Source organism: Chiloscyllium plagiosum, unplaced genomic scaffold (assembly GCF_037043375.1).
Source record: "Chiloscyllium plagiosum isolate Xiang-an unplaced genomic scaffold, Cpla_swu_hap1 HiC_scaffold_38, whole genome shotgun sequence".
NCBI classification, from domain to species: domain Eukaryota; kingdom Metazoa; phylum Chordata; class Chondrichthyes; order Orectolobiformes; family Hemiscylliidae; genus Chiloscyllium; species Chiloscyllium plagiosum.
In genome coordinates, this window is record NW_028270176.1 from 23,694,473 (window position 1) to 23,718,696 (window position 24,224).

A 24,224-nucleotide genomic window follows, 5' to 3' on the forward strand; every position below is an offset into this window, starting at 1 on the left:
GTAGTCTCTGGATCTGCATTGAAGATGTTACCAATCAAATGGATCACCATTAACCAGGAATTGATTAGACAAGCATATGTAAATTTTCGCTACCAGCACAGTTCAGAGAGTAGGAATGTTCAGCAAGCAAGTGGGAAGCTCAGGAAGTGATACATGACCTCTTTGCTGAGATATTTGTATTGTTGATAAGCCACAGGTGAGGTGCCAGAGTCCTGGGTGTTGGCCAATGTGGTTCATTTTTTAAGAAACACCGTAAAGGAAGAGCCAAGGAATTACAGACCGGTGAGACTGACATCAATTGTGGTCAATTTGTTGGAAGGGATTCTGAGGAAAGGACTGAATAGAAAGAGTCAACATGGTTTTATGCATGGGAAATCATGTCTCACGAACTTGGTTGAGCTTTTGAAGAAATGACAAAGCGTTTGATGAAGGCACAGTGGTACAAATTGTCTATATGGACTTTGATAGGGTTGTGCATGTAGATCTGTTAGCAAGATTCGATCCAAGAGGAGCCAGCCAATTGGATGCAAAATTAGCTTGAAGGTGGGAGACAGAGGGTGATATTGAAAGGTGTTTTTTTCGGAATGGAGGACTGAAACCAGCGGCGTGCCACAAGGATCAGTGCTGGGAAACAGCCACATTGCTGTGGATTTGGAATCACATGTCAGACAGACAGGGAAGGGTAGCAATTATAGAACCAATCTGTTCAGTCTCTCCATCTAGGTCACATTCTTGAAATCTAGTGATATACTTTTAAATCATGTCTGCATATTCCAGTCCCGTATGCCAGAAATTATCCAATACCCTTTAAACCCTTTCTATTCATTTACCCAATCAAATGCCTTTTAAATGTTGTAATTGCACCAGGCTCCACACTTCTTCTGACAACTCAGAAGTTTTAATAGTCTTATAATCATAAAACTCTTAATGCCAGATTTTGCAAATGACACTAACCTAACACATTGCCAGGATTGAATTTTTTTTTTTCATTTTCAGCATAATTAGTGACTCCAAATGCATTTTTCAGAATTTTGGATGCATTTGACATCCTAAATTTTGAAAGGCAAATCAGGACAGAACTCATAGACTTAATGGTAAGGTCCTGAAGTGTGTTGCTGAATAAAGAGACCCTGAGTTGCAATTCCATGGTTCCTTCCAAGTGGAGTCGCGAGTGGATAGGATAGCAAAGTAGGCTTTGGTTACACTTGTCTTTTAGGTTAATGCATTGAGCGTAGAAGTTGGGAGGTCATGTAGAATCCTGTACAGGGTATTAGTTGCTCTACTTTTTGAACACTACGTGCCATTCTGGTCATCTTGCTGCAGGAAAAGTGTTGTTAAACTTGGAATATGCAGACATGATTTAAAAGTATATCACTAGATTTCAAGAATGTGACCTAGATGGAGAGACTGAACAGATTGGTTCTATATCCTTGGAGCATCGGAAGCTGAGGGCCATGGACAGTGTGAATAGTCAAAGTCTTTTTCCCAAGGTAAGCGAGTCCAAAACTGAAGCGCATACATTCAAGCTGAGAGGGGACAGACTTAAATGGGACCGATGGGGCAACATTTTCATGCAAAGTATGGTGTATGTATGGATTGAGTTGTCAGAAGAAGTGTGGAGCCTGGTGCAATTACAACATTTAAAAGGCATTTGATTGGGTAAATGAATAGAAAGGGTTTAAAGGGTATTGGATAATTTCTGGCATACGGGACTTGAATAATGTAGGATATCTCATCAGCATTAGTGACTTCGAGTGAAGAGCATTTTTTCATTTGTACATCTTTATGACTAAAATTGATTGTTAGGAACTGGGAGTGAGGAATAGACAGTTATTTGCATGCATACAGAGGGCGAACAATTTAAAATAACGTTCAAATTTCTCAATTGACAGAAATCTTCTTTTTGGTCTTATGTTCAAGGCAGACTTAAAATGGATCTCCATTTTATTCATTGGAATAAATATTCATTTATATTAAACACATTTCAGTTTCTCAATGATGATTCCTCCATCTTTCATGATTTAAATGCCCATCGCGAGATCCACTTGTTGACAGGATGTGGACATGATCACTTATCGTGGGTGCTGGTGTTCCAATGTTTTTTGTGGAACATTGTTTAAGAATGTTTTTGTCTCGTAAGACAGGATTATGTAATGTAATGGTGTCAAATCCATGATTATGGTCACCATATTTGTAATACGTTTGTTATTCTATGTCAGCTTACACTGTGACATTAAAATGTGTCCTTACAACATTTAAGTCCATCACTACATGGCTAGGAAAAGAACTTTTTTAATTGATGGGAACACAGAAGGCAAATGGACAGTGTACTAAACTCCTCACTTTTTTTTCTGTTTCTGTTAACAGCATCATGTCAGTAAAGCCAATAGGATGCCTTCAATCTGATTCTGTATGAAATAGTAGTGTCATAGAGTTATAGAGATGTACAGCATGGAAACAGACTCTTCATCCAACCCATCCATGCCGACCAGATATCCCAACCCACTCTAGTCCCACCTGCTAGCACCCGGCCCTTATCCCTTAAAACCCTTCCTGTTCATATACCCATCCAAATACCTCTTAAATGTTGCAATTGTATCAGTCTCCACCACTTTCATTGGCAGCTCATTCCATGCACGTACAACCCACTGCGTGAAAAAGTTGCCCCTTAGGTCTCTTATATATGTTTCCCCTCTCAACATAAACCTATGCTCTTGAGTTGTGGACGCCCCAACCCCAGGGTAAGGAATTTGCCGATTTACCCTATCCATGCCCCTCATAATTTTGTAAACCTCTATTAGGTCACCCCTCCCCCAGCGTCTGACGCTCCAGGAAAAACAGCCCCAGCCTTTTAAGCCTCTCCCTATAGCTCAAATCCTCCAACCCTGGCAACATAGAGTCATAGAGATGTACAGCATGGAAACAGACCCTTCTGTCCACCTGTCCATGCCGACCAGATATCCCAACCCAATCTAGTCCCACCTGCCAGCACCTGGCCCATATCCCTCCAAACCGTTCCCCGATCCCAGGGAAAAGACTTTGTCTATTTATCCTATCCATGCCCCTCATAATTTTGGAAACCTCTATAAGGTCACCCCTCAGCCTCCAAATCTCCAGAGAAAACAGCCCCAGCCTGTTCAGCCTCTCCCTATAACACAATTCCTCCAACCCTGGCAACATCCTTGTAAACCTTTTCTGAACCCTTTCAAGTTTCACAACATCTTTCTGATAGGAAGGAGACCAGAATTGCACGCAATATTTCAACAGTGGCTTAACCAATGTCCTTTACAGCCACAACATGACCTCCCAATAAAGTCCACATAGATCACATCTACTGCTCTGCCCTCATCAATCCTCTTTGTTACTTCTTCAAAAAACTCAATCAAACTTGTGGGATATGATTTCCTACGCGGAGAAAGTGAGTACTGCAGATGCTGGCGATCAGAGCTGAAAATGTGTTGCTGGAAAAGCGCAGCAGGTCAGGCAGCATCCAGGGAACAGGAGAATCGACGTTTCGAGCATAAGCCCTTCCTGAAGAAGGGCTTATGCCCGAAACGTCGATTCTCATGTTCCCTGGATGCTGCCTGACCTGCTGCGCTTTTCCAGCAACACATTTTCAGCTTTGATTTCCTACGCACAAAGCCATGTTGACAATCCCTAATCAGTCCTTGACTTTCCAAATAATATATTGAGATGACAATTTTACACCTCCACAACAACAGGTCTACTCAATACTCTGAGAAATAAAGGAAAGCATACCAAACGCCTTATTCACTATCCTATCTACCTGCGATTCCACTTTCAAGGAGCTATGAACCTGCACTCCAAGGTCTCTTTGTTCAGCAACACTCCCTAGGACCTAACCATTAAGTGTATAAGTCCTGCTAAGATTTGCTTTCCCAAAAAGCAGCACCTCGTATTTATCTGAATTAAACTCCATCTGCTACTTCTCAGCCCATTGGCCCATCTGGTCAAGACCCTGTTGTAATCTGAGGTAACCCTTTTCGCTGTACACTACACCTCCAATTTTGGTGTCATCTGCAAACATGCTAACTGTACCTTTTATGCTCGCATCCAAATCATTTATATAAATGACAAACAGTAGAGGACCCAGCACCGATCCTTGTGGCACTCCACTGGTCACAGGCCTCCAGTCTGAAAAACAACCCTCCACCACCATCCTCTGTCGTCTACCTTTGAGCCAGTTCTGTATCCAAATGGCTAGTTCTCCCTTTATTCCATGAGATCTAACCTTGCTAATCAGTCTCCCATGGGGAACCTTGTCGAACGCCTTATGGAAGTCCATATAGATCACATCTACTGCTCTCCCCTCATCTATCCTCTTTGTTACCTCTTCAAAAAACTCAATCAAGTTTGTGAGACATGATTTCCTCTGCACAAAGCCATGTTGACTTTCCCTAATCAGTCCTTGCCATTCCAAATAATATATTGAGTTTACACCTCAACAGCCATTTTGCAGTATATCACATTCAAAGTCAGACATCGACTCCCTTTGCTCATTTGATACAACTGACTATGACATGGAATTGAGATTCAATTTACCCTTACAATTTAATATTGTTCCTGAACAAACTATTAACATGTCAACTCAAATGGAAGGCTGTTCGAACTGCACTTTCGAACCTAATTTTAGTTCTCCCTCTTACAGTTAATGCACTGGCAATTGTGATCCTGTCCCAAGGAAGGTGCGGCCTCTCCAGGTGCACCACTCATTACCTGGTGGCCATGGCAACAGCAGATCTGATGCTTACCATCACTGACGTTATAGTCTATCACCTGAACGATTTCTTTTACCAGGGATCATTACTGCACCTCAGAAATGTATGCATTGTGATTTACTTCGTACTCTATGTGAGTTCAGATTGTTCTGTCTGGTTCACTGTGACTTTCTCTGCTGATCGGTTTGTGACAATTTGTTGCCAGAAACTGAGACTGAAATATTGCACAGCGAAAACAGCAGCTGTTATTCTTTCAACAACCTTCACTCTTTTCTTTCTAAAAAATGTTCCCATTTTCATGACACAGGAAGCTGTGATTGTGGTTGACAATGTACACTGGTCTTGTCAAATTAAGGCCAGCTATTTTACTGAATTCGGATTGATAGTTTTTGTTTTGTTTGATAAAGTGTTAACACCATTACTCCCATTCAGTTTAGTTTTGTTCCTCAATGCTTTGACAGTCAGATACATTTTAGTGGCGAATCGGATCCGTAGAAGATTGAGAAGTCTGAAGATGGAAGAGAAGCACAGTGATCCTGAGATGGAGAGCAGAAGAAAGTCAATGATTTTACTATTCACTGTATCAAGTAACTTCATACTGCTGTAGTCACCGTACGTAATTCATTTCGTATAATATCGAATTGCAGCAATATATCCCAGATCATATAATGAGGGTTTGCACATATTTGAAAGCATTGAACTAATCTTGCTGAATCTAAGTTGCAGCACAAATACGTTTATTTATGCAATAACTCAGTCGAAGTTCAGGGAACAGTTCGTTAGTGCTGTAAAATACCCACTGACTGTAATGAAAAGAGTAATTACTTTTAGAATGAAATTATGGCAATCTATAGGACAGTACCACACATAGCTGTTTTCCCGACTACTGATTTGAGTAATAAACGTTCATCAACTGATTTATATTAAGATTGTTTATTTGTAGAAATAGAATGTGAACAATAGTGTAACCTTCCCTTCAGTTGGGTGGTGTTTTATTTGAATTGTCAAATTATTGAGACAAGATTTTTAATCTTCACCTGAAGTCAGCATAATAAATATTTTGTTCAAGCTAAATATACCATCGCAGTATCCACAGAAATTGAGTAAATACTCAAGAATTCAACAGGAAGAACTGAATTAACTTAATTGCATTCCAATAAATAGGTAGCACCAAATTTAACCACTTGGCTATTCGATACATAGATCACATCTACTGCTCTGCTTAATATTCCAAACGAGTTCCCTCACATTTTGCATGCCTAATTTCAATTTGTTTTCGAATAAACTTTCCCTAATTTAATTTACCTTAGAATTGATTTGCTATGACGCCAAACTGTAGGTTATAGGTAAAGTAGTGTTACTTTATAATTACTTATGCAAGGTAAATGCTCTCTCACCAGTGTATAATTGTTTCAGCCAAGAGCTGAGTCAACAAGAATGAAAACTATGTGAAGGAAATACATAATTATTTTTTTGTATTAGCTAAAATGTGCATTCAAGAATGAAATGTGCCAGCAAACAATGGTAGATGTTACAGATAAGTAGATGAGGTGCTGTGAGGGGAGGGGGTTAGGCTATATATGCCTGTACAAACAGTAGTTATAAGCATCTATTTCCCGCTTCTGTAAAAACAGGAACAAACCACAGTCAAGAAGTCATAAGGTCATAAGATCATGCAAGTGAGGGAAACAGATGGTAGTGAAGGAGGATATATCTAACAATGTACCATGACGGGATGTGGTCAAACGGCCTTGTGAGGCCAGAATAAGCATTTTGTCACAGACAAGGCCGGATAAGGCAAGAGATGAACAAGAGTAATGGGCGCCGGTCTTCGAAAGGTGGGATATGTAAACAGTGGAGGAGCAATGGGATGAAAGAATAGGAAACAATTACATAAATATTGTGTTCAAGTTGAATTCAGTGTGTGTGTGTCCCTGTCTTGTGTACAGTGGACACAACACCCCTCTTGCAAGAGCGAAATAAATGACACTACTGATTCAGATCTTCAAAGTTTGTGAGAAAATTTGTAGCTCGGGTGCTCTTTGTTGTGGTTCTGTTGGCCGAGCTTGTCTCAGATCTTGTCTCGGACTGAAATTATTGAAGTGAGTGAGCTTCGTTTCTCACACAAATGATGATCGTATTAGACAGATCAGATTCGAAGTGGAGACCTAGATTGATAATTCATCTTTCTTTCATTTCTCATTTAACGTGCTGTCCTTTCTTTCAATGACAAGCGTGCAACTCTGCAAATCAGGCTGTATATTTAAAAAAGAATGCTTAATGTAAATAACAAGAATGAGAATGTATCTGTTCTCTTAACACACTAGGGCAGCACATTGGCTCAGTGGGTTAGCAATTCTACCTCATGGCAAGTGACCTGGGTTCGTTTCCAGCTTCAGGTGACTGTGTGGAATTTGCACATTCTCCTCATATCTGCGTGGGTGTCCTCTATGTGCTCCAGTTTCCTTCCACATTCCAAAAAAGATGTGCAGGTGAGGTGAATTGTCCATGCAAAATTATCCATTGTGTTAGGTACATTAGTCAGGAGTAAATACAGGGTCATGAGTTTGGGTGGGTTTCTCTTCAGAGGGTCAGTGTAAATTTGTTGGGCCAAAGGGCCTGTTTTCACACTTTAAGGAATCTAATCATAAAACTGTTTGCAAATTTTTAAAGCACATCTGTCACAATACCATCATATTGCAGTTCTCACATACATGAGGCAGAGTTTCATTTGAGTGGGAGTTCACAATTAATACATGAGAGAGACAGAAAAAGAGAAGTCTGGGTAAGGGGACTGAAATTGACAGGGAGTGTGTGGTGTTGGTGGAAAAGACCGAGAAAGTGCAGAGCGATGTCCCTAGGGGCAGACAGTGTCAAATGGGCGGCACAGTCGCTCAGTGGTTAGCAGTACTGCCTCACAGTGCCAGGGACCGAGCTTCAATTCCTGCCTCGGGTGACTGTTTATGTAGTTTGCACGTTCTCAACATGTCTGTATGTATTTACTCTGAGTGCTCTGGCTTCCTCCCACAATCAAAAATTGTGCTGGTTAAGTGAATTGGCCATGCTAAATTGATCGTAATGTTCAGGGATGTGTAGGGGAGGTGCATTAGTCATGGGAAATGTAGACTAATAGGATAGGGGAATGAGTCTGGGTGGGATATTCTTCAGAGGGTCGGTGTGAACTTGTTGAGTAGAATGGCCAGTTTCCACACTGTCAGGATTCAATAATTCTAGAGTTTTATTCTGCATCACATCTATGACTGTGACTTAACTCTTTCTTTCACTTCCAAGTCTTAGGTATTCGTTAGCCTTTACCTTGATCTTTCCCACAACTGAGCTTGAATATTCTTCACATTAAATGACTCTATCTGATTTATAATGAAAGCCGTCTGGCCTGGAATTTCATATTTATATACTTGAAGCAGGATAACACAATTGGAACTCTTCTGACCTAACTTCTCTCTGGATGAGAGTCTGTTCCACATCTTCCAAAAATGAGATTTTACCTTGTTGATTATTAGTTAAAGATGGACATTCCAACTGTACTTTTGGTTTGATAACGTTTCTGTTCCAAGCTTTGAAACTACTTGTGTTCAGCACTGGATCAGTTCCATTTCTGTGATTTGCTTGAATCCACCTCGAGCTCCTTTCTGTGTAACAGTGGTGTATACACTGGGCTCCTCTTCCTGGGTTTGAAAGTCAGATTTGTGAGCTTTGAAGACACAGATGATTGAATACAGAACCTCCTAACTTTCATCTGATTTGGTCTGTCACAGAGAACAATGTGTTTGACATATATCTGAAGGGTCAGGCAGGAGTATTACCAGAACTCGGACAGTATCTTCCACAGGATACAAAAAACACAAGTAGCAATAGATAGAACACACAGAAATCACTCACCGAAGCTCCTCAAGGAGCACTTTCCAAACTCACGGCCTCTATTAGGCAGGTGGACAATGGTAGTACATGCATGGGAACACTGACCCCTACAAACTCCCTGTCTAACCATACATAATCCTGATTTGCAATTACATGAGCATTCGTACCTAGTGTTTGAATAAAAAGGCTGGATATGCCTTCTCATAGCAGTGTGTCTCCATGTTTTACTCCCATTGTGATGCAGACTGTAGGTAAGTGGATCGTTGGAGGCTGGAACTGCTGAGAGGAGGAGTAATTAGCCAAGGTTATGGGGGAGGTGCATGTCGCTATTCCCGAGAGGAGAGGTTTTGAGAGGGAGTTAACATGTCGGGGCATGAGAGAAATTGAGACAGAAAGGTGACAGAGATGGAAAGGGAGTGTGGTGTTCCGGGGTAAGACCGAGAACATGAGGAGTGATGGCCCGTGAGGCAGAGAGTGTGACATGGGCGTGGTATCATGGAGCGCCGCCTCATTTAGGCAATGCATGAAGTGAGGCTTTTCAGAGTCAAATCCCAAGGATTCTTACTCTTTTCCTGGGATTTCCTTCCCTCTGTGGGTTTCTGTCTCTCTCTATCTTTCTATTTTTTTTCTTGCTGTGCTTTTCCTTTCTCTCTGTCTTTTTGTCTTGATCTCTCACTGTTTCTCCTCCTGGATTTTCTCCTTCACTTGTAGTGGTGTTGTCTGTTCTTCTCGATCTCCCTCTTTCTGTCTGTCCCTCTCTGTCTCTCTCTCAGTCTAAATTATCTCTCTGATTCCCTTGCCCCCTTCTTGGTCTTTTTATTGTAGGATAAATATTTACAGCAAACAGACTGGTTTGTCCAGTTCATGATGAAATGAAGTGTGTATTGTCTTGGGGTTTCTGACATGTAGTCGGTTAGCTGAATTGTTCTTTGTGCTGTCCACACTGGACACACATGCTGTGGTTTGTAAAATAGCGGAGCTCAGTGATCAGCCCAAATTAAGTCGTGACAAACCAGAAAACGCTTGATATGGAAACCACATCAGAAGTTTAACATGTTTGCAAGTCCTTTGAAGGATGATGCAGAGTAAGGTCGATGCAGTTGTTTTACATTTACACTTGCTATGCTTTTGAACTGGAAGTATTATATTGCTTGTTGGGTCTGCTGTGTTTTATTTTCAAGGCTAAAAAAAGGCTCAGTCTCGTTATTATGTGCATTTGGAGGATAAATCTATTCTTGGCCCATTTTTAAGTCTGTGACACAAAAGATGTCGATGACTCATTTCCAAGAACTGTGGTGGGCAGTCCCTGAAATGTCAGCACCATCAAACAGGGACACCGTTTGTTGTATTTTCTGCTGAGTTATTTATTAGTAGAATCAGAAATGATGAGACAGCTCCTTACAGTTGGGATATTATATGTTCTCCCTTACCTGCATCTTCAAAGTTGCCCTGTCAAATGGGCTGCGGCAGCGACAACAACTTTACCACGTTTCTTCTTCCTGATAATAACAAAATTAGAACATAGAACATAGAACAATACAGCACAGAACAGGCCCTTCGGCCCACGATGTTGTGCCGAACATTTGTCCTAGCTTAAGCACCCATCCATGTACCGAAATAATTGCCACTTAAAGTTCGCCAAAGATTCTGACTCTGCCACTCCCACAGGCGGCGCATTCCATGCCCCCACCACTCTCTGGGTAAAGAACCTACCCCTGACATCTCCCCTATACCTTCCACCCTTCACCTTAAATTTATGTCCCCTTGTAACACTCTGTTGTACCCGGGGAAAAAGTTTCTGATTGTCCACTCTATCTATTCCCCTGATCATCTTATAAACCTCTATCAAGTCACCCCTCATCCTTCTTCGATCCAATGAGAAAAGGCCTAGCACTCTCAACCTATCCTCGTACGACCTATTCTCCATTCCAGGCAACATCCTGGTAAATCTTCTCTGCACCCTCTCCAAAGCTTCCACATCTTTCCTAAAGTGAGGTGGCCAGAACTGCACACAGTACTCCAAATGTGGCCTAACCAAAGTCCTGTACAGCTGTAACATCACTTCACGACTCTTGAATTCAATCCCTCTGCTAATGAACGCTAATACACCATAGGCCTTCTTACAAGCTCTATCCACCTGAGTGGCAACTTTCAAAGATCTATGAACATAGACTCCAAGATCCCTCTGCTCCTCCACCTTACTAAGAACCCTACCATTAATCCTGTATTCCACATTCTTATTTGTCCTTCCAAAATGGACAACCTCACACTTGGCAGGGTTGAACTCCATCTGCCACTCCTCAGCCCAGCTCTGCATCATATCTAAGTCCCTTTGCAGCTGACAACAGCCCTCCTCACTATCCACAACTCCACCAATCTTCGCATCATCTGCAAATTTACTGACCCACCCTTCGACTCCCTCTTCCAAGTCATTAATAAAAATTACGAACAGCAGAGGACCCAGAACTGATCCCTGTGGAACTCCACTTGTAACTGGGCTCCAGGCTGAATATTTACCATCTACCACCACTCTCTGACATCGACTGGTTAGCCAATTTTCTATCCAACTGGCCAAATTTCCCTCTACCACATGCCTCCTGACTTTCCGCATAAGCCTACCATGGGGAACCTTATCAAATGCCTTACTAAAATCCATGTATACTACATCCGCTGCTCTACCCTCATCCACATGCTTGGTCACCTCCTCAAAGAATTCAATCAGACTTGTAAGGCAAGACCTACCCTTCACAAATCCGTGCTGGCTGTCCCTAATCAAGCAGTGTCTTTCCAGATACTCATAAATCCTATCCCTCAGTACCCTTTCCATTACTTTGCCTACCACCGAAGTAAGACTAACTGGCCTGTAATTCTCAGGATTATCCCTATTCCCTTTTTTGAACAGGGGCACAACATTCGCCACACTCCAGTCCCCTGGTACCACCCCTGTTTACAGTGAAGATGAAAAGATCATTGCCAACGGTACTGCAATTTCCTCTCTTGCTTCCCACATAATCCTAGGATATATCCCGTCAGGCCCGGGGGACTTGTCTATCCTCAATTATTCAAAATGTCCAACACATCTTCCTTCCTAACAAGTATCTCCTCTAGCTTACCAGTCTGTTTCACACTCTCCTCGTCAACAATACGGTCCCTCTCGTTTGTAAATACTGAAGAAAAGTACTCATTCAAGACCTCTCCTATCTCTTCCGACTCAATACACAGTCTCCCACTACAGTCCTTGATCGGACCTACCCTCGTTCTCGTCATTCTCATGTTTCTCACATACCCATAAAATGCCTTGGGGATATCCTTGATCCTATCCGCCAAAGATTTTTCATGCCCTCTCTTAGCTCTCCTAATCCATTTCTTCAGCTCCCTTCTGGCAATCCTGTATCCCTCCAATGCTCTGTCTGAACCTTGTTTCCTCAACCTTATGTAAGCCCCCTTCTTCCTCTTTCCAAGACATTCAACCTCCCTCGTCAACCAAGATTCCCTCATACGACCATCTCTTTCCTGCCTGACAGGTATATACATATCAAGGACACGTTGTATCTGTTCCTTGAAAAAGTTCCACATTTCCACGACATCCTTCCCTGACAGCCTATGCTCCCAACTTATGCTCCTCAGATCCTGTCTTACAGCATCGTATTTACCCTTCCCCCAACTGTAAAACCTACCCTGTTGCACGCACCTATCTCTCTCCATAACCAAGGTGAAAGTCACAGAATTGTGGTCACCATCACCAAAATGTTCACCCACTAACAAGCCCATCACTTGGCCCAGTTCATTACCAAGTACCAAATCTAATATGGCCTCCCCTCTGGTCGGACAATCTACATACTGCGTTAGAAAAGCTTCCTGGACACACTGCACAAACACCGCCCTATCCAATCTACTTCATCTAAAGAGCTTCCAATCAATATTTGGGAAGTTGAAATCGCCCATGACTACTACCCTGTGGCTTCTGCACCTTTCCAAAATCTGTTTCCCAATCTGTTTCTCCACATCTCTGCTGCTATTGGGGGGCCTATAGTAAACACCCAACAAGGTGACTGCACCTTTCCTATTTCTGACTTCAGCCCATTCTACTTACAAAGGCAGATCCCCCTCGAACTGCCTTTCTGCAGCCGTTATACCATTTCTAATTAGCAACACTACCCCCCCTCCTTTTTTACCACCCTCCCTAATCTTACTGAAACATCTGTAACCAGGAACCTCCAACAACCATTCCTGTCCCTCTTCTATTCACGTTTCCGTGATGCCCACCACATCATAGTCCCAGGTACCAATCCACGCCTTAAGTTCACCCACCTTATTTCTGATACTCCTTGTATTGAAGTATACACACTTGAGCCCATCTCTCTGTCCGCAAGTACTCCCTGTCAGTGCTGCCTTCTCCACAGCCTCCCTACATTCTTGGACATCCTGACAAACAGCTAGCCTACTTGCTGGACTACAAGTCCGGATCCCATCCCCTTGCCAAATTAGTTTAAACCCCCGCGAAGAGTGCTAGCAATCCTACCTCCCAGGATATTGGTGCCCTTCTGGTTCAGGTGCAACCCGTCCAGCTTGTACATATCCCACCTTCCCCAGAATGAAGTCCAATTGTCCAAATACCTGAAGCCCTCCCTCCTATACCATCCTTGCAGCCACATGTTCAACTGCACTCTCTCCCTATTCCTTGCCTCACTGTCACGTGGCACCGGCAACAACCCAGAGATGGCGACTCTGTCCGTCCTAGCTTTTAGCTTCCAGCCTAACTCCCTGAGCTCCTGAATGACCTCCCCACCCCTCTTCCTACCTATGTCGTTGGTGCCAACGTGCACCACAACTTCTGGCTGCACACCCTCCCCCTTAAGGATTCTGAAGACACGGTCCGAGACATCTCGTACCCTGGCACCCGGGAGGCAACAAACCATCCGAAGTCTCGCCCATGTCCACAGAACCGCCTGTCCTTCCCTCAAACTAAAGAGTCTCCTATAACTAGCGCTTCCTCCTCTCCCCCTTTCCCTTCTGAGTATCAGAGCCAGACCTCGCGCCACAGACCTGGGCACTGCAGCTTACGCCTGCTAGGCCGTCCCCCCCAGCAGTATCCAAAGCGGTATACTTATTGTTTAGGGGAACGACCACAGGGGATCCCTGCACTGCCTGCTTCCTCCCCTTCCCACCTCTAACTGTTACCCAGCTACCTCTGTTCTCTGGCGTCACTATGTCCCTGTAGCTTCTATCTATCACCCTCTCAGCCTCTCGAATAATCCTCAGTTCATCCAACTCCAGTTCCAGTTCCCTAACTCGTTCTGTGAGGAGCAGGATCTGACTGCATTTCCTGCAGATGAAGTCGGCAGGAGTATCGGTCGTCACCCCTACCTCAAACATCCTGCAGGAGGAACATTCCACTGCCTGCGCTGCCATTACTCTACACTTCGTCTCCAAAACAAGAACACTGAGTAACTTCAAATTAAATGCTTCAAAAAAATAATAATCTGGCAAAAATCAAAAGACGGGAGCCCTGCAGGTAGTTGGCATTATGTGTGTTTTGTGATGCCAGGAAGACAAAATTTGAAATATAAGTATTGGTGTTTGTTGCTGAGTCTGAGAGAAGTGATGAATCAGCAAGCAGCCTGTGGTATGTCCACCGGGGGGGGGGGCGTACTTTCTATCATTCCATATTGTCAGCAGCTCGGTAGATGGGCTCGCTGCGTCCCTACTTCTGGACTAGTGGAGTCTAAGTTCATGTCCTATCTATGCTGACGCTAGATGATAAATGCACAGGAAAAGGTTGATTTAACTTATGATGTATACACTCACAAATTATGCTACCCATTTTTTGTGGGGATCCTATAACCAGTGTGGTAGCGTCTCTATCTTTCAGTAAAAATGCTGGGGGTTCCAGTTCCTTCTGCTCCACCCAGTTGTAACAATATGTTGAGTACAAATATTGAGCAATGACCGTTCCTCCATGAAATTGTCCCCTTCTTACTTCTCAAGTCAGTTGCAGTCTCAGGAAGCTCAGAGTAAATTATTTGAACTGAAAGGTCCACATATGGAGTCATCTGATGCTATTGAAATGGCAGCCTATGATACCTGAGTTTAAACGTAACATAGAATAAACACACATCTCTGCACGATCACTGCAATAAGAATCAGATTGGTAATGGTTAAAGCTGTTCCTACAAAGATGATAGTATCAAAGGAAGGCTTCTTAGGAATATTCAGATAAGGCTGTGTTCAAGATTATGTCTTGATTGTGACAAAAAATTTATCTGAATGCAAATACACCTTCTGACATATTAACAAAGAAGTGTACAGTTAAAGCTGCTGTCTTCTACAAAGCTGAGATGGCCTAGCAATCCTGAGATTGTATGTAATGCTTTGGAGATATGCTTTGAAATACCAGTTGGGCTGTGGATGAAATTCCAATGGCAATATTTTATTTGCAAATGAAATGTGGTCTGTAATGCTGAGTGCGACAACACGCATAGATTGATGGAGAAAACAAACATTGTTGTCACAGGAACGAAATCAACAGTCACAACCACGTCTTGACTAAATGTGACTTCAGTCCATCAGTAACATGTTTAACTCTGGTGTCACCACTGAAATAGACCAGCAGGGGTCACTACCTTCAGTTCAAGGAGGTAGATTCAAGTAGATGTGGGGGTACATTTGCAGACATATGAACAGAGAACAGAGTGATTAGCAAAATAGTCACTGGACTTTAGAAGAATAATGTGAGGAACAAGGGTACTGGGGACCTCATAAAAACCTATTAAATTCTCACAGGGCTAGAGAGTGCAAGTGCTGGAAAAATGTTCCCAATGACTGGGGAATCCTGAACTGGGGCGGGGCGGGGGAAAGGTTAATCATTTAAGGGTGCAGGTTATGCTACTTAGGACAGAAATCAGGAGACATGTCTCCACCGAGTGAGTGGTGAACCTGTGGATTTTCCGCCACAAAAGTGTTTGAGGCCAATGAAGGAGTTACAAATAGTTCTTAGACTGAAAGGGATCAACTGGCATGGGTTGAAATTCGAAGAGGGCTTAGTAGATTCTCTCTCTCTCAGAGAGGATACACACTCTGTGGAACACACTTCCCCAGTGAGCAGTGGATGTGGGCATTAGAATAAATTAAAGCGTTTGGTAAATGCTTGTTTAACAAAGGAGACATAGTCTATGTGATGAACAGGCAGAATCATTTGGTTCAGTTGAGAACCTGAGCAATCTTGGTGTTGTTTTGGTCTCCTTCCTGTCGGAAAGATGTTATGAAACTTGAAAGGGTTCAGAAAAGATTTACAAGGATGTTGCCAGGGATGGAGGATTTGAGCTATAAGGAGAGGCTGAACAGGTTGGGGCTATTTTCTCTGGAGTGTCGGAGGCTGAGGGGTGACCTGATAGAGGTTTACAAAATTATGAGGGGCGTGGATAGGGTAAATAGGCAAAGACTTTTCTCTGGAATCGGGGAGTCCAGAACTAGACGGCATAGGTTTAGGGTAAGAGGGGAAAGATGTAAAAGAGACCTACGGGGCAACTTCTTCACACAGAGGGTGGTACGTGTATGGAATGAGCTGCCAAAGGAAGTGGTGGAGGCTGGTACAATTGCAACATTTAAGAGGCATTTGGATGGGTCTATGAATAGGAAGGGTTTGGAGGGATATGGGCCGAGTGCTGGCAGGTGGGACTAGATTAGATTAGAATATCTGGTCGGCATGGACTGGTTGGACCAAAGGGTCTGTTTGCATGCTGTACATCTCTATAACTCAATGGTACAGGAGAGTCGATAGGCCAAATGGCCTTCTCCTGCTCAAATTCATTAACTCAACTGAACGACAAACAAGAACATTGTCTGTAAGTTTTAGAGGGGTTTCTGACATCCAAAGAACAAAATTATCACAATGATTCCTATTACTTTAATTGTCAATTGAGCCCTCTCCAACCTCATATAAATTCATTTTGATCACAACGAATAAAAATTACAACTAAAGCAGTCCGACATTCAGAGACGCCATTGAACACCGGGCATTAGATGTGTCTGTTATGGATCAGGCTCGACCCCTTCAAAACATTTAGCGAAAGTAGCTTTGACCGTAATTTTGCTGGTTGTTCTAAGCAGGTGTAAGGTTATCAAATGAAACGCAAACAAAATAGAACAGAATATAAAATAATCTAACCTATCCAAAAACTCAACAAATTATCGCAAAATAATGACATTGTTCCAAATACTTGCAACAAACACACTTTGTGAAAAGAAAAGCAAAATTCAAGACAGGTTCTTAGCGTAGGAATATCACACAGAGAGCGAGGATCAGTATGGACCTGCTTCTTTGGGTCTAACAGCTTCAAAACTGACTTCTTCCTAAAACCAAACCAAACCAGAGGGAATCTGAGCTGGGAGAACTGACCATTGTACAAGTGATTTTTAAAGCATTTTCCCCGAAGCAGTATCTGTTAGCTATGATCAAATTATCTCCAAAATCCTTCAAATCTATACACCCTGGAACCTGTGTCTTTATGAATGCTGTCAAATACAGCATGAAGGGTAAAGCCATTATGAAAACTTGTTAAAGGAGCATCATCATCACACTTTGAAACCTGAGTTTGACCATGCCAACAATAATACCATCCCTCTGCACGTTCACTACAATTAGAATCCGACTGTTAATGGCTAACACTGTTCCTATGAAGATGACAATTATCCAGCGAAATCTTCCTTGGAATATTCAGTAAAGACTGTGCTCTAACATTGCGACCTGGTAGTGACATGAAATTTCCCATGTCATTTCCCAAATATTGTCATAAAAATGTATAGTCGAGAGTGTGGTGCTGGAAAAGCACAGCAGGTCAGGCAGCTTCTGAGGACCAGTAGTATCGACGTTTTGGGCATAAGCTCTTCATCAGGAATGAGGCTAGTGGGCCTTGGGTTGCTAGCGTGCGAAATGGGAAGGGCATGGGGCGAGGGGGGGATATAGCTGAGAATGCGACAATTGATGAAGGTGGGGGAAAACTGGATAGGTCGGAGAGGAGGTTGGAGCGAATGAATGGGAAGGATGATGGACAGGTCAAGTGGGTGGTGCTGAGTTGGAGGCTTGGGACAGGCATAAGGTGGGTGGAGCGGGAATGAGGAAACTGTTGAAACCCACATGAATCCCATGTCGTTGCAGTGTTCCAAGGCAGAAGATGCAGATCCTTCCTCCAGACACCAGGTAGCTAGGGTTTGGCGACACTCTGAGGTGGAATTGGTCATTCTGGGAACAGATACGGTGGAGGTGGAGGAGTTGGGAATAAGTGATGACCTTTTTACAAAAGGCAGGGTGGGAGGAGGTATAGTCCAGGTAGTTGTGAGAGTCGGTGGTTTGTGGAAGATGTACATAGTTGATCCATCACCGGAGATGGAGATGGAGATTAAGAGGTGAAGAAAGGGAAGGGTAAATGGTGTTAGTGAAATTGATGAATTGATGAACATCCTCATCGATGTAGCAGAAGAAAAGGTTGGGGATGGTGCCAGTGTAACTGCGGAAGATGGACTGTTCCATGTACCCAGCAAAGTGGCAGGTATAGCTGTGGCCTATGCAGGTGCCCATGGCTACCCCTTTGGTTTGAAAAAAGTGGGAGGATTGGAAGGAGAAGTTGTTTATTGTGAGCAGCAGTTCAACCAAGCAGATGATGGTGTCAATGGAAGGATACTGGTTGTGACAGCGTGAGAGGTAGAAACGGATGACTTGGAGACCTTCATCATGGCAGATTGATGTATACAGGAACTGGATGTCCATGGTGAAGATAAGGCGTAGGGGGCACGGGAAATAAAAATATGTAGGGGGCGGAGGGTGTGGATGGTGTCCTGAACGTAGTTAGGGAGTTCCTGAACTAAGGGGACAGAGCGGTGTCAAGGCATGCAGATATGAGTACAGTAATGTGGATTTCACCAGTTTCCTCATTTCCCCTTTCCCTATCTTATGCCAGTACCAAGCCTGCTGCTTGGCACCATCCTCTTTACCTATCCATCATCCTTCCCATCCATTCACTTCACCGTCCTCTCCGACCTATCACCTTGCTCCCGTTTAAGTCTCAGCCCTCTGGCTACAAGCCTCATTCCTTATGCCTGAAACATCGATTCTCCTGTTCTTCGGAAATTAAGTTGATGCAATTTTAATAAGGTTCTTATTGGAACCTTAAGAGAAAGGGAGGGCTTGGTGTTGTGAATAGTTGTTTATTGTTCACTTTTAGAGTTAAAGACTAAATTTATATTATTTTCTTTAAATAGTGGAATTTGGGAGTTCTCTGGCACTCATATTTTACAAGATTATGAGGCGACATGAGTTTTTTTGGGTGTTCAGTTTAAATAACAGAATGATTAATCGCCATGTCGTAAGAGTTTGGGGGCTCAGTCCGAGATTTGGATAGATTTGTAGAGGTTTAGACAGATTCTGTCTGAGATTTGGACAGATTTGATCAGATTTGGGGTACGAAATATTTCAGCAGATTTAAACACTTGCTGATTCGTGTCCCAGCTCTTTAAATAAAACGCAGGTGAGACAATTTGTTTAATTTTGGTTTCTTGTGGTTAGTTAAATTGAGAGTGAGAGACATGTGTCTTAAGATTCCTGAAGATGTTCTGGGGTTTGAAGATGCGTCCCAAAATTTGCCAAGAATTTTTAGTAAGTTTAGAAAGACAGACAAAGGACATACATTTGAATTAGCGAATAGCTTAGAATTGGGTTTAACCAGGGACAAATGGAAAGCTGAAATTGTAATGGCATTGGTCGAGCACTGAGGTGCACCAAAAACAGACAAGTGCAGTAGAGTTAGAAAAAACTTAAATCACTGTTGAGGAAAATGGAGTTAGAAGGTAAAGAAAGAGAAAGAGACTGAGAAAGAGAGACAGAAGAAAATGAGACGTGGAAAATAAAAATGAGAGAAGGTTCTTGGCTGAGCAAAAAGAGAGGGAGGAAAGAGAAAGGGGGAGGGAAAGAGAGAGAAGGAAGAGGAAGAGGGAGAAAATTTGAACTTCAGAAGTTGCGAATTCGTCAGGAAAGTCAAGTTAACAGGATGGAAAGAAAGAAGGTAGTAATGTATACAAATATGTTAAAACATTGACACATTTTGATGGGAAACGTCGAAGCCTTCTTTATTTCATTTGAAATATTGGCTGGGCAGATGGAGCGGTCAGAGAATTTACGGGTGATGCTAGTTCACACTAAGTTGGTAAGCAGAGTTAGTGAGGTATTTGCAGTGCTGTCAGATGAGGGATCAAGAGATGGTGCAAATGTAAAACAGTCTATTTTGAATGCTTTTGAATTGGTCCCACACGCATACACACAGCAGCCCAGAAATATAAAGGAACAAACAGGTCAGACTTATGTTGAGTTCGAAAGAATAAAACATGGTAATTTTGATAGAACGGTGTGGGCCTTAAAAATAGACTTATGAGGCTGTAAAACAGATTATTATGCTCGAGGAGTTTAAAAAACTCATTTCCAGAGATGATAAGAATTCATGTGGATAAACAGAAAGTACAAGAATTGAAAAGAGCGGCAGAGATGGCAGATGACTGTGCATTGATGCATCAGGCAAAAAATTAGCTTCACACAGGAATTTAATCCTGTGAGGATAAGAAATTGGGAGAATAGGCGATCCTACAGAAGAAAACAAAGATTAGAGCGCACTTGTAATAGCTTCACACAGAATGTCAAAAGAAGCCCTAGACGGTGAAAAGGTGGTGAAAGGCCTCAGGTGTTTCCACTGTGGTAAGCTGGGACACGTAAAGTCACAGTGCTGGTTGTTGAAGGAAGGCACTGTGGTAAAAAAATGTGGAAAAAGAGGTTAAGCCATTGGGATTAATGCAAGTAATTGAGGACACCCTAAGAAAAGTCAAGGAGCTGCAAAAGAATGTACAGCCTAGGCAAGGGCTGGGGATTGAGTTAGTGCCCGATCTCCAGAAAGAATTCGCCTCTGTGGGTAAAGTGTTTTCAGGAAGAACAGGGGTAGAAGGGAAAGAAGTTATTATTTTGAGATATACAGGATCTAATCAGTCTCTGATAATAAAAGATTAACATTTTTGCACTGTTTCTGACATGTTAGTCGAGACGGTGTTAATTTGTGGAATAGGTGGACAGAAATTTAGTTTTCCTCTGAGTAAAGTCAGGTTGGAGATCCAAAGCCAGACTGGGGAAGTAACAGTGAGAGTGATTGACAAAGTGTCAGTCCCAGGAATACAGTTCGTTGCTGGGAACAATTTAGCAGGATCCAAGGTTGGAGTGACAAACCTTGTTATGGAGAAACCAAAGGAAGAATAGGGAATGGAGAAGGTAAGAGGAAAATGCCCTTGATTTTTTCCAGACTGTGTAGTAACAATATCCTACTATCATAAATCACAGCAAGAAGCGAAACAAAAGTAAAGAGAAAGACGAACGAGTTGAAGATTTGTTAGCAGACACCCTGCTTGATGTAATGGTGCAGGAAAAATATGCATACTCATAAAAGGAATCAGGATGTATTCCTCAGGGGTATTATCTGAGAGATAGAATCCTCAGATGAAAATGGAAATCACAGCAGGTTAAAGCAGAGGAGAAACGGGTGAAATGCACCAGATTGTGTTCCTGGTAGCATTCAGACAGGACCTGTTATGGGTAGCACATGAATTATCCATAGGATGTCACCAAGGTACAAAAGCATTTTGTTTTGGCATGGACTGCACAAGGATGTGGTAAAGGTTTGGCATACATGTCAAATATGCCACTGGTGATAATGAAACCAGCACCTTTGTTGCCAATTCTCACATTTGAAGAACCTTTCACATGGTTTATGATTGATTGTGTAGGTCCCCTCCCAGTTCATCACTGGAACGGTGTGTTAATTAGCGGGGGAAAACCAACAATGTGAAGGCAATGGTCTCGTATTGACACTTGTTAACCACACGCTAGGATTTTTCCTCTTTTCAGAATGTCTCACTTGTCAATGTGGCTCCCATTTCTCAGCCTTGCAAGCATCATAGGAAAAATGAATTAAATTTCCAAAGGCTGTTTTGAAAGTTGCAATACACTTTGCACATTGAACTAAGGCCAGTAGTAGCCTCTGGGTCTGCCTTGTAGATGTTACCAATTAAACTGATTCCCATTGACCAAGAATTGAATCGACTAGCCATATAAATATGATAGCTACCAGTGCAGGTCAGAGACTCGGAATTATGCAGCAAATAAGTGGGAAGCTAGGGAAGTGATTGCTGGACCCCTTGTTGAGATATTTGCATTATCGATGTCCACAGGTGGGGTACCTGAAAACTGGGGTTTGGCTAATGTGATGTTATTATTTCACAAAGGTGGTAAGGAAAAGCCAGCGAAGTTAGACTAGTGAGCCTGACATCAGTGGTGGGCAAGTTGTTGGAGGCGATTTTGAGGTTCAGGATTTTCAGGTATTTGTAAAGGCAAAGACTGAATAGAAAGAGTCAACATGGCTTTGTGTGTGGGAAGTTGTGTCTCACTAATTTGACTGTATTTTCTGAGGAAGTGACCAAGAGATTGATGAAAGCAGAGTAGTACGCATTGTCTATGTGGACTTCAGTAAAGTGTTAGACAAGGTTCTGCATGGTAAACTATTCAGCAAGTTTTGATCACATGGAATCCAGAGGGAGTTAACCAATTGGATTCAAAATTGGCTTGAAGGGAGAAGACAGAAGGTGGTTGTGGAGGGTTGTGTTTCCAAACGGAGGCCTCTAAGCAGTGGTGAGCCCCAAATATCAGTGCCGTGACTTTGCTTACCAACCCATTACTTTCTGTTTCATGAAGGGCAATTGAATTGAATTGAATTTATTGTCATGTGCTCCGAGGCACGGCGAAAAGCTTTGTCTTGTGAGCAATACAGGCAGATCACAGAGTTAAATAGCATAGACAAGTAAGTAATAGATAGCAGCAAAAACTAAAACACCGGTACAGACGAATGTTAAGAGTTTTTGAGTCCATTCAGTGTTCTAACAACAGTAGGGTAGAAACTGCTGGTGTGTGTGTGTGTTCATGTTCCTGTACCTTCCCCCCGATAGTAGAGTTTGTAAAAAAACCATTGCCAGGGTGGGAAGGATCTTTGAGAATGCTGGCGGCCTTGCCTTGACAGCGGGCCTGGTGTGTGGACTCTATGGATGAGCGTTTGGCCTTCGTGATTGTCCGGGCTGAGTTCACCACTCTCTGTAACCTTAGACAATCTTGAATGGTACAGTTGCCAAACCAGGTAGTGACAAATCCAGACAGAATTCTCTTGATGGTGCACCTATAAAAGTTGGCATCGGTATTCTCTGTCATGCCAAATTTCCTCAGCTGCCTGAAGAAGAGACGTTGTTAGTCCTTTGTCACCAGTGCGTAAACATAAAGAGTCCAAGACTAGCAGATACATGAGGGCACCAAGTTCCCCTCAAAGCCATGCACCATTCAGACTTGGAAGGAGGTCGCCACAGAAACAGAGGTGCTGTGTCACAGTATTGATAACACCTTCTAACCTCAAGGTGGCTGCTCTAATCTCCAGAAAGGGCCATGTTGTAGGAAGGAAAATCAGACCATTTTTGAGAGGCAAATTATGAATACTCAATTAATGTTGGATCATATCACACACATGAATGAAAAGAAAATCAACAGCCCCTTAAATGAATGAAGCACCTACGTCAAATAACGCGTGTCACAGAAATATTGCTAGTGTTGAAAAGTGTTTCATTCCCACTGTTAGTAATCTTCATCCTAATGAGGTATTCCCCTTCATCTCTCTGCCTGACGTCTTTTATTAACAATGAACATGGTTTGTTTGTCCAGTGCCCTCTCGATGGTGGCAAAGTGGCTCAGTGGTTAGCACAGCTACCTCACAGCACTAAGGTCCCAAGTTCAATTCCAATCTCGGGCGACTGTCTGTGTGGAGTTTGCACATTTTCTCTGTGTCTGAGTAGGTTTCCTCCCACAGTCCAAAGATGTGCAGGTTAGGTGAATTGGCCATGCTAAATTGCCCATAATGTTAGGTGCATCAGTCAGAGAGAAAATGGATCTGGGTGGGTTACTCTTTGAAGGGTCAGTGTGGCCTTGTTGGGCCAAAGGGCCTGTTTCCACGCTGTGGGGAATCTAGTCTAATTCCCTTCTATCTTTATATTCAAGGTTCACATTGCCTGGGTTTCTGTGACTGGAGAAAACACCTGGGCAAACATCTGGTTCCCGGTTTGGGACTGCTCTTTTACCAGAGAACGATCGATTTCTGTCACTGCTGGGTAATCAAATGCACACGGGATCGCTGCGCTTGACCTGATCACAGGCAACCTTCTGAGACCACCGGGAACTATGGACACCTGAATAATAAAAAATGCGTTCGAACTCCAGTGAACTCAGTAATGAGAAGCAAAACAAACTGTTCCTTTAAATGACAGTCAAACACTGTAGACTGAATCTTCAAACATCTACTATATATATAAATACCAAAAACAAAAACATACCCATCAAATTATCATTGAGAATCTACAAACTACAATCAGTTTGAAGAAATTAAAATGCACACGTCTGTCTTTCTTTCAGTCTTTCACAAATTTGCTCTCGACTCTTACCCTGAAGTTTGCAAAGGACATCGGCCAAGGTGACACATCATAGTAGGG

The 24,224-nt window shown here is 42.7% G+C and overlaps 1 protein-coding gene across 1 annotated transcript; it reads left to right on the forward strand.

Annotated features, from left to right (window-relative positions):
• Window positions 1-24: 24 nt before the first annotated feature.
• On the forward strand, window positions 25-5,610 carry LOC148139311 (putative G protein-coupled receptor 139). The gene is given in 2 exon segments (XM_087980835.1): window positions 25-109; window positions 4,670-5,610. Coding segments are annotated over 2 exon segments (1,026 nt in total).
• The last annotated feature ends 18,614 nt before the right edge of the window (window positions 5,611-24,224 follow it).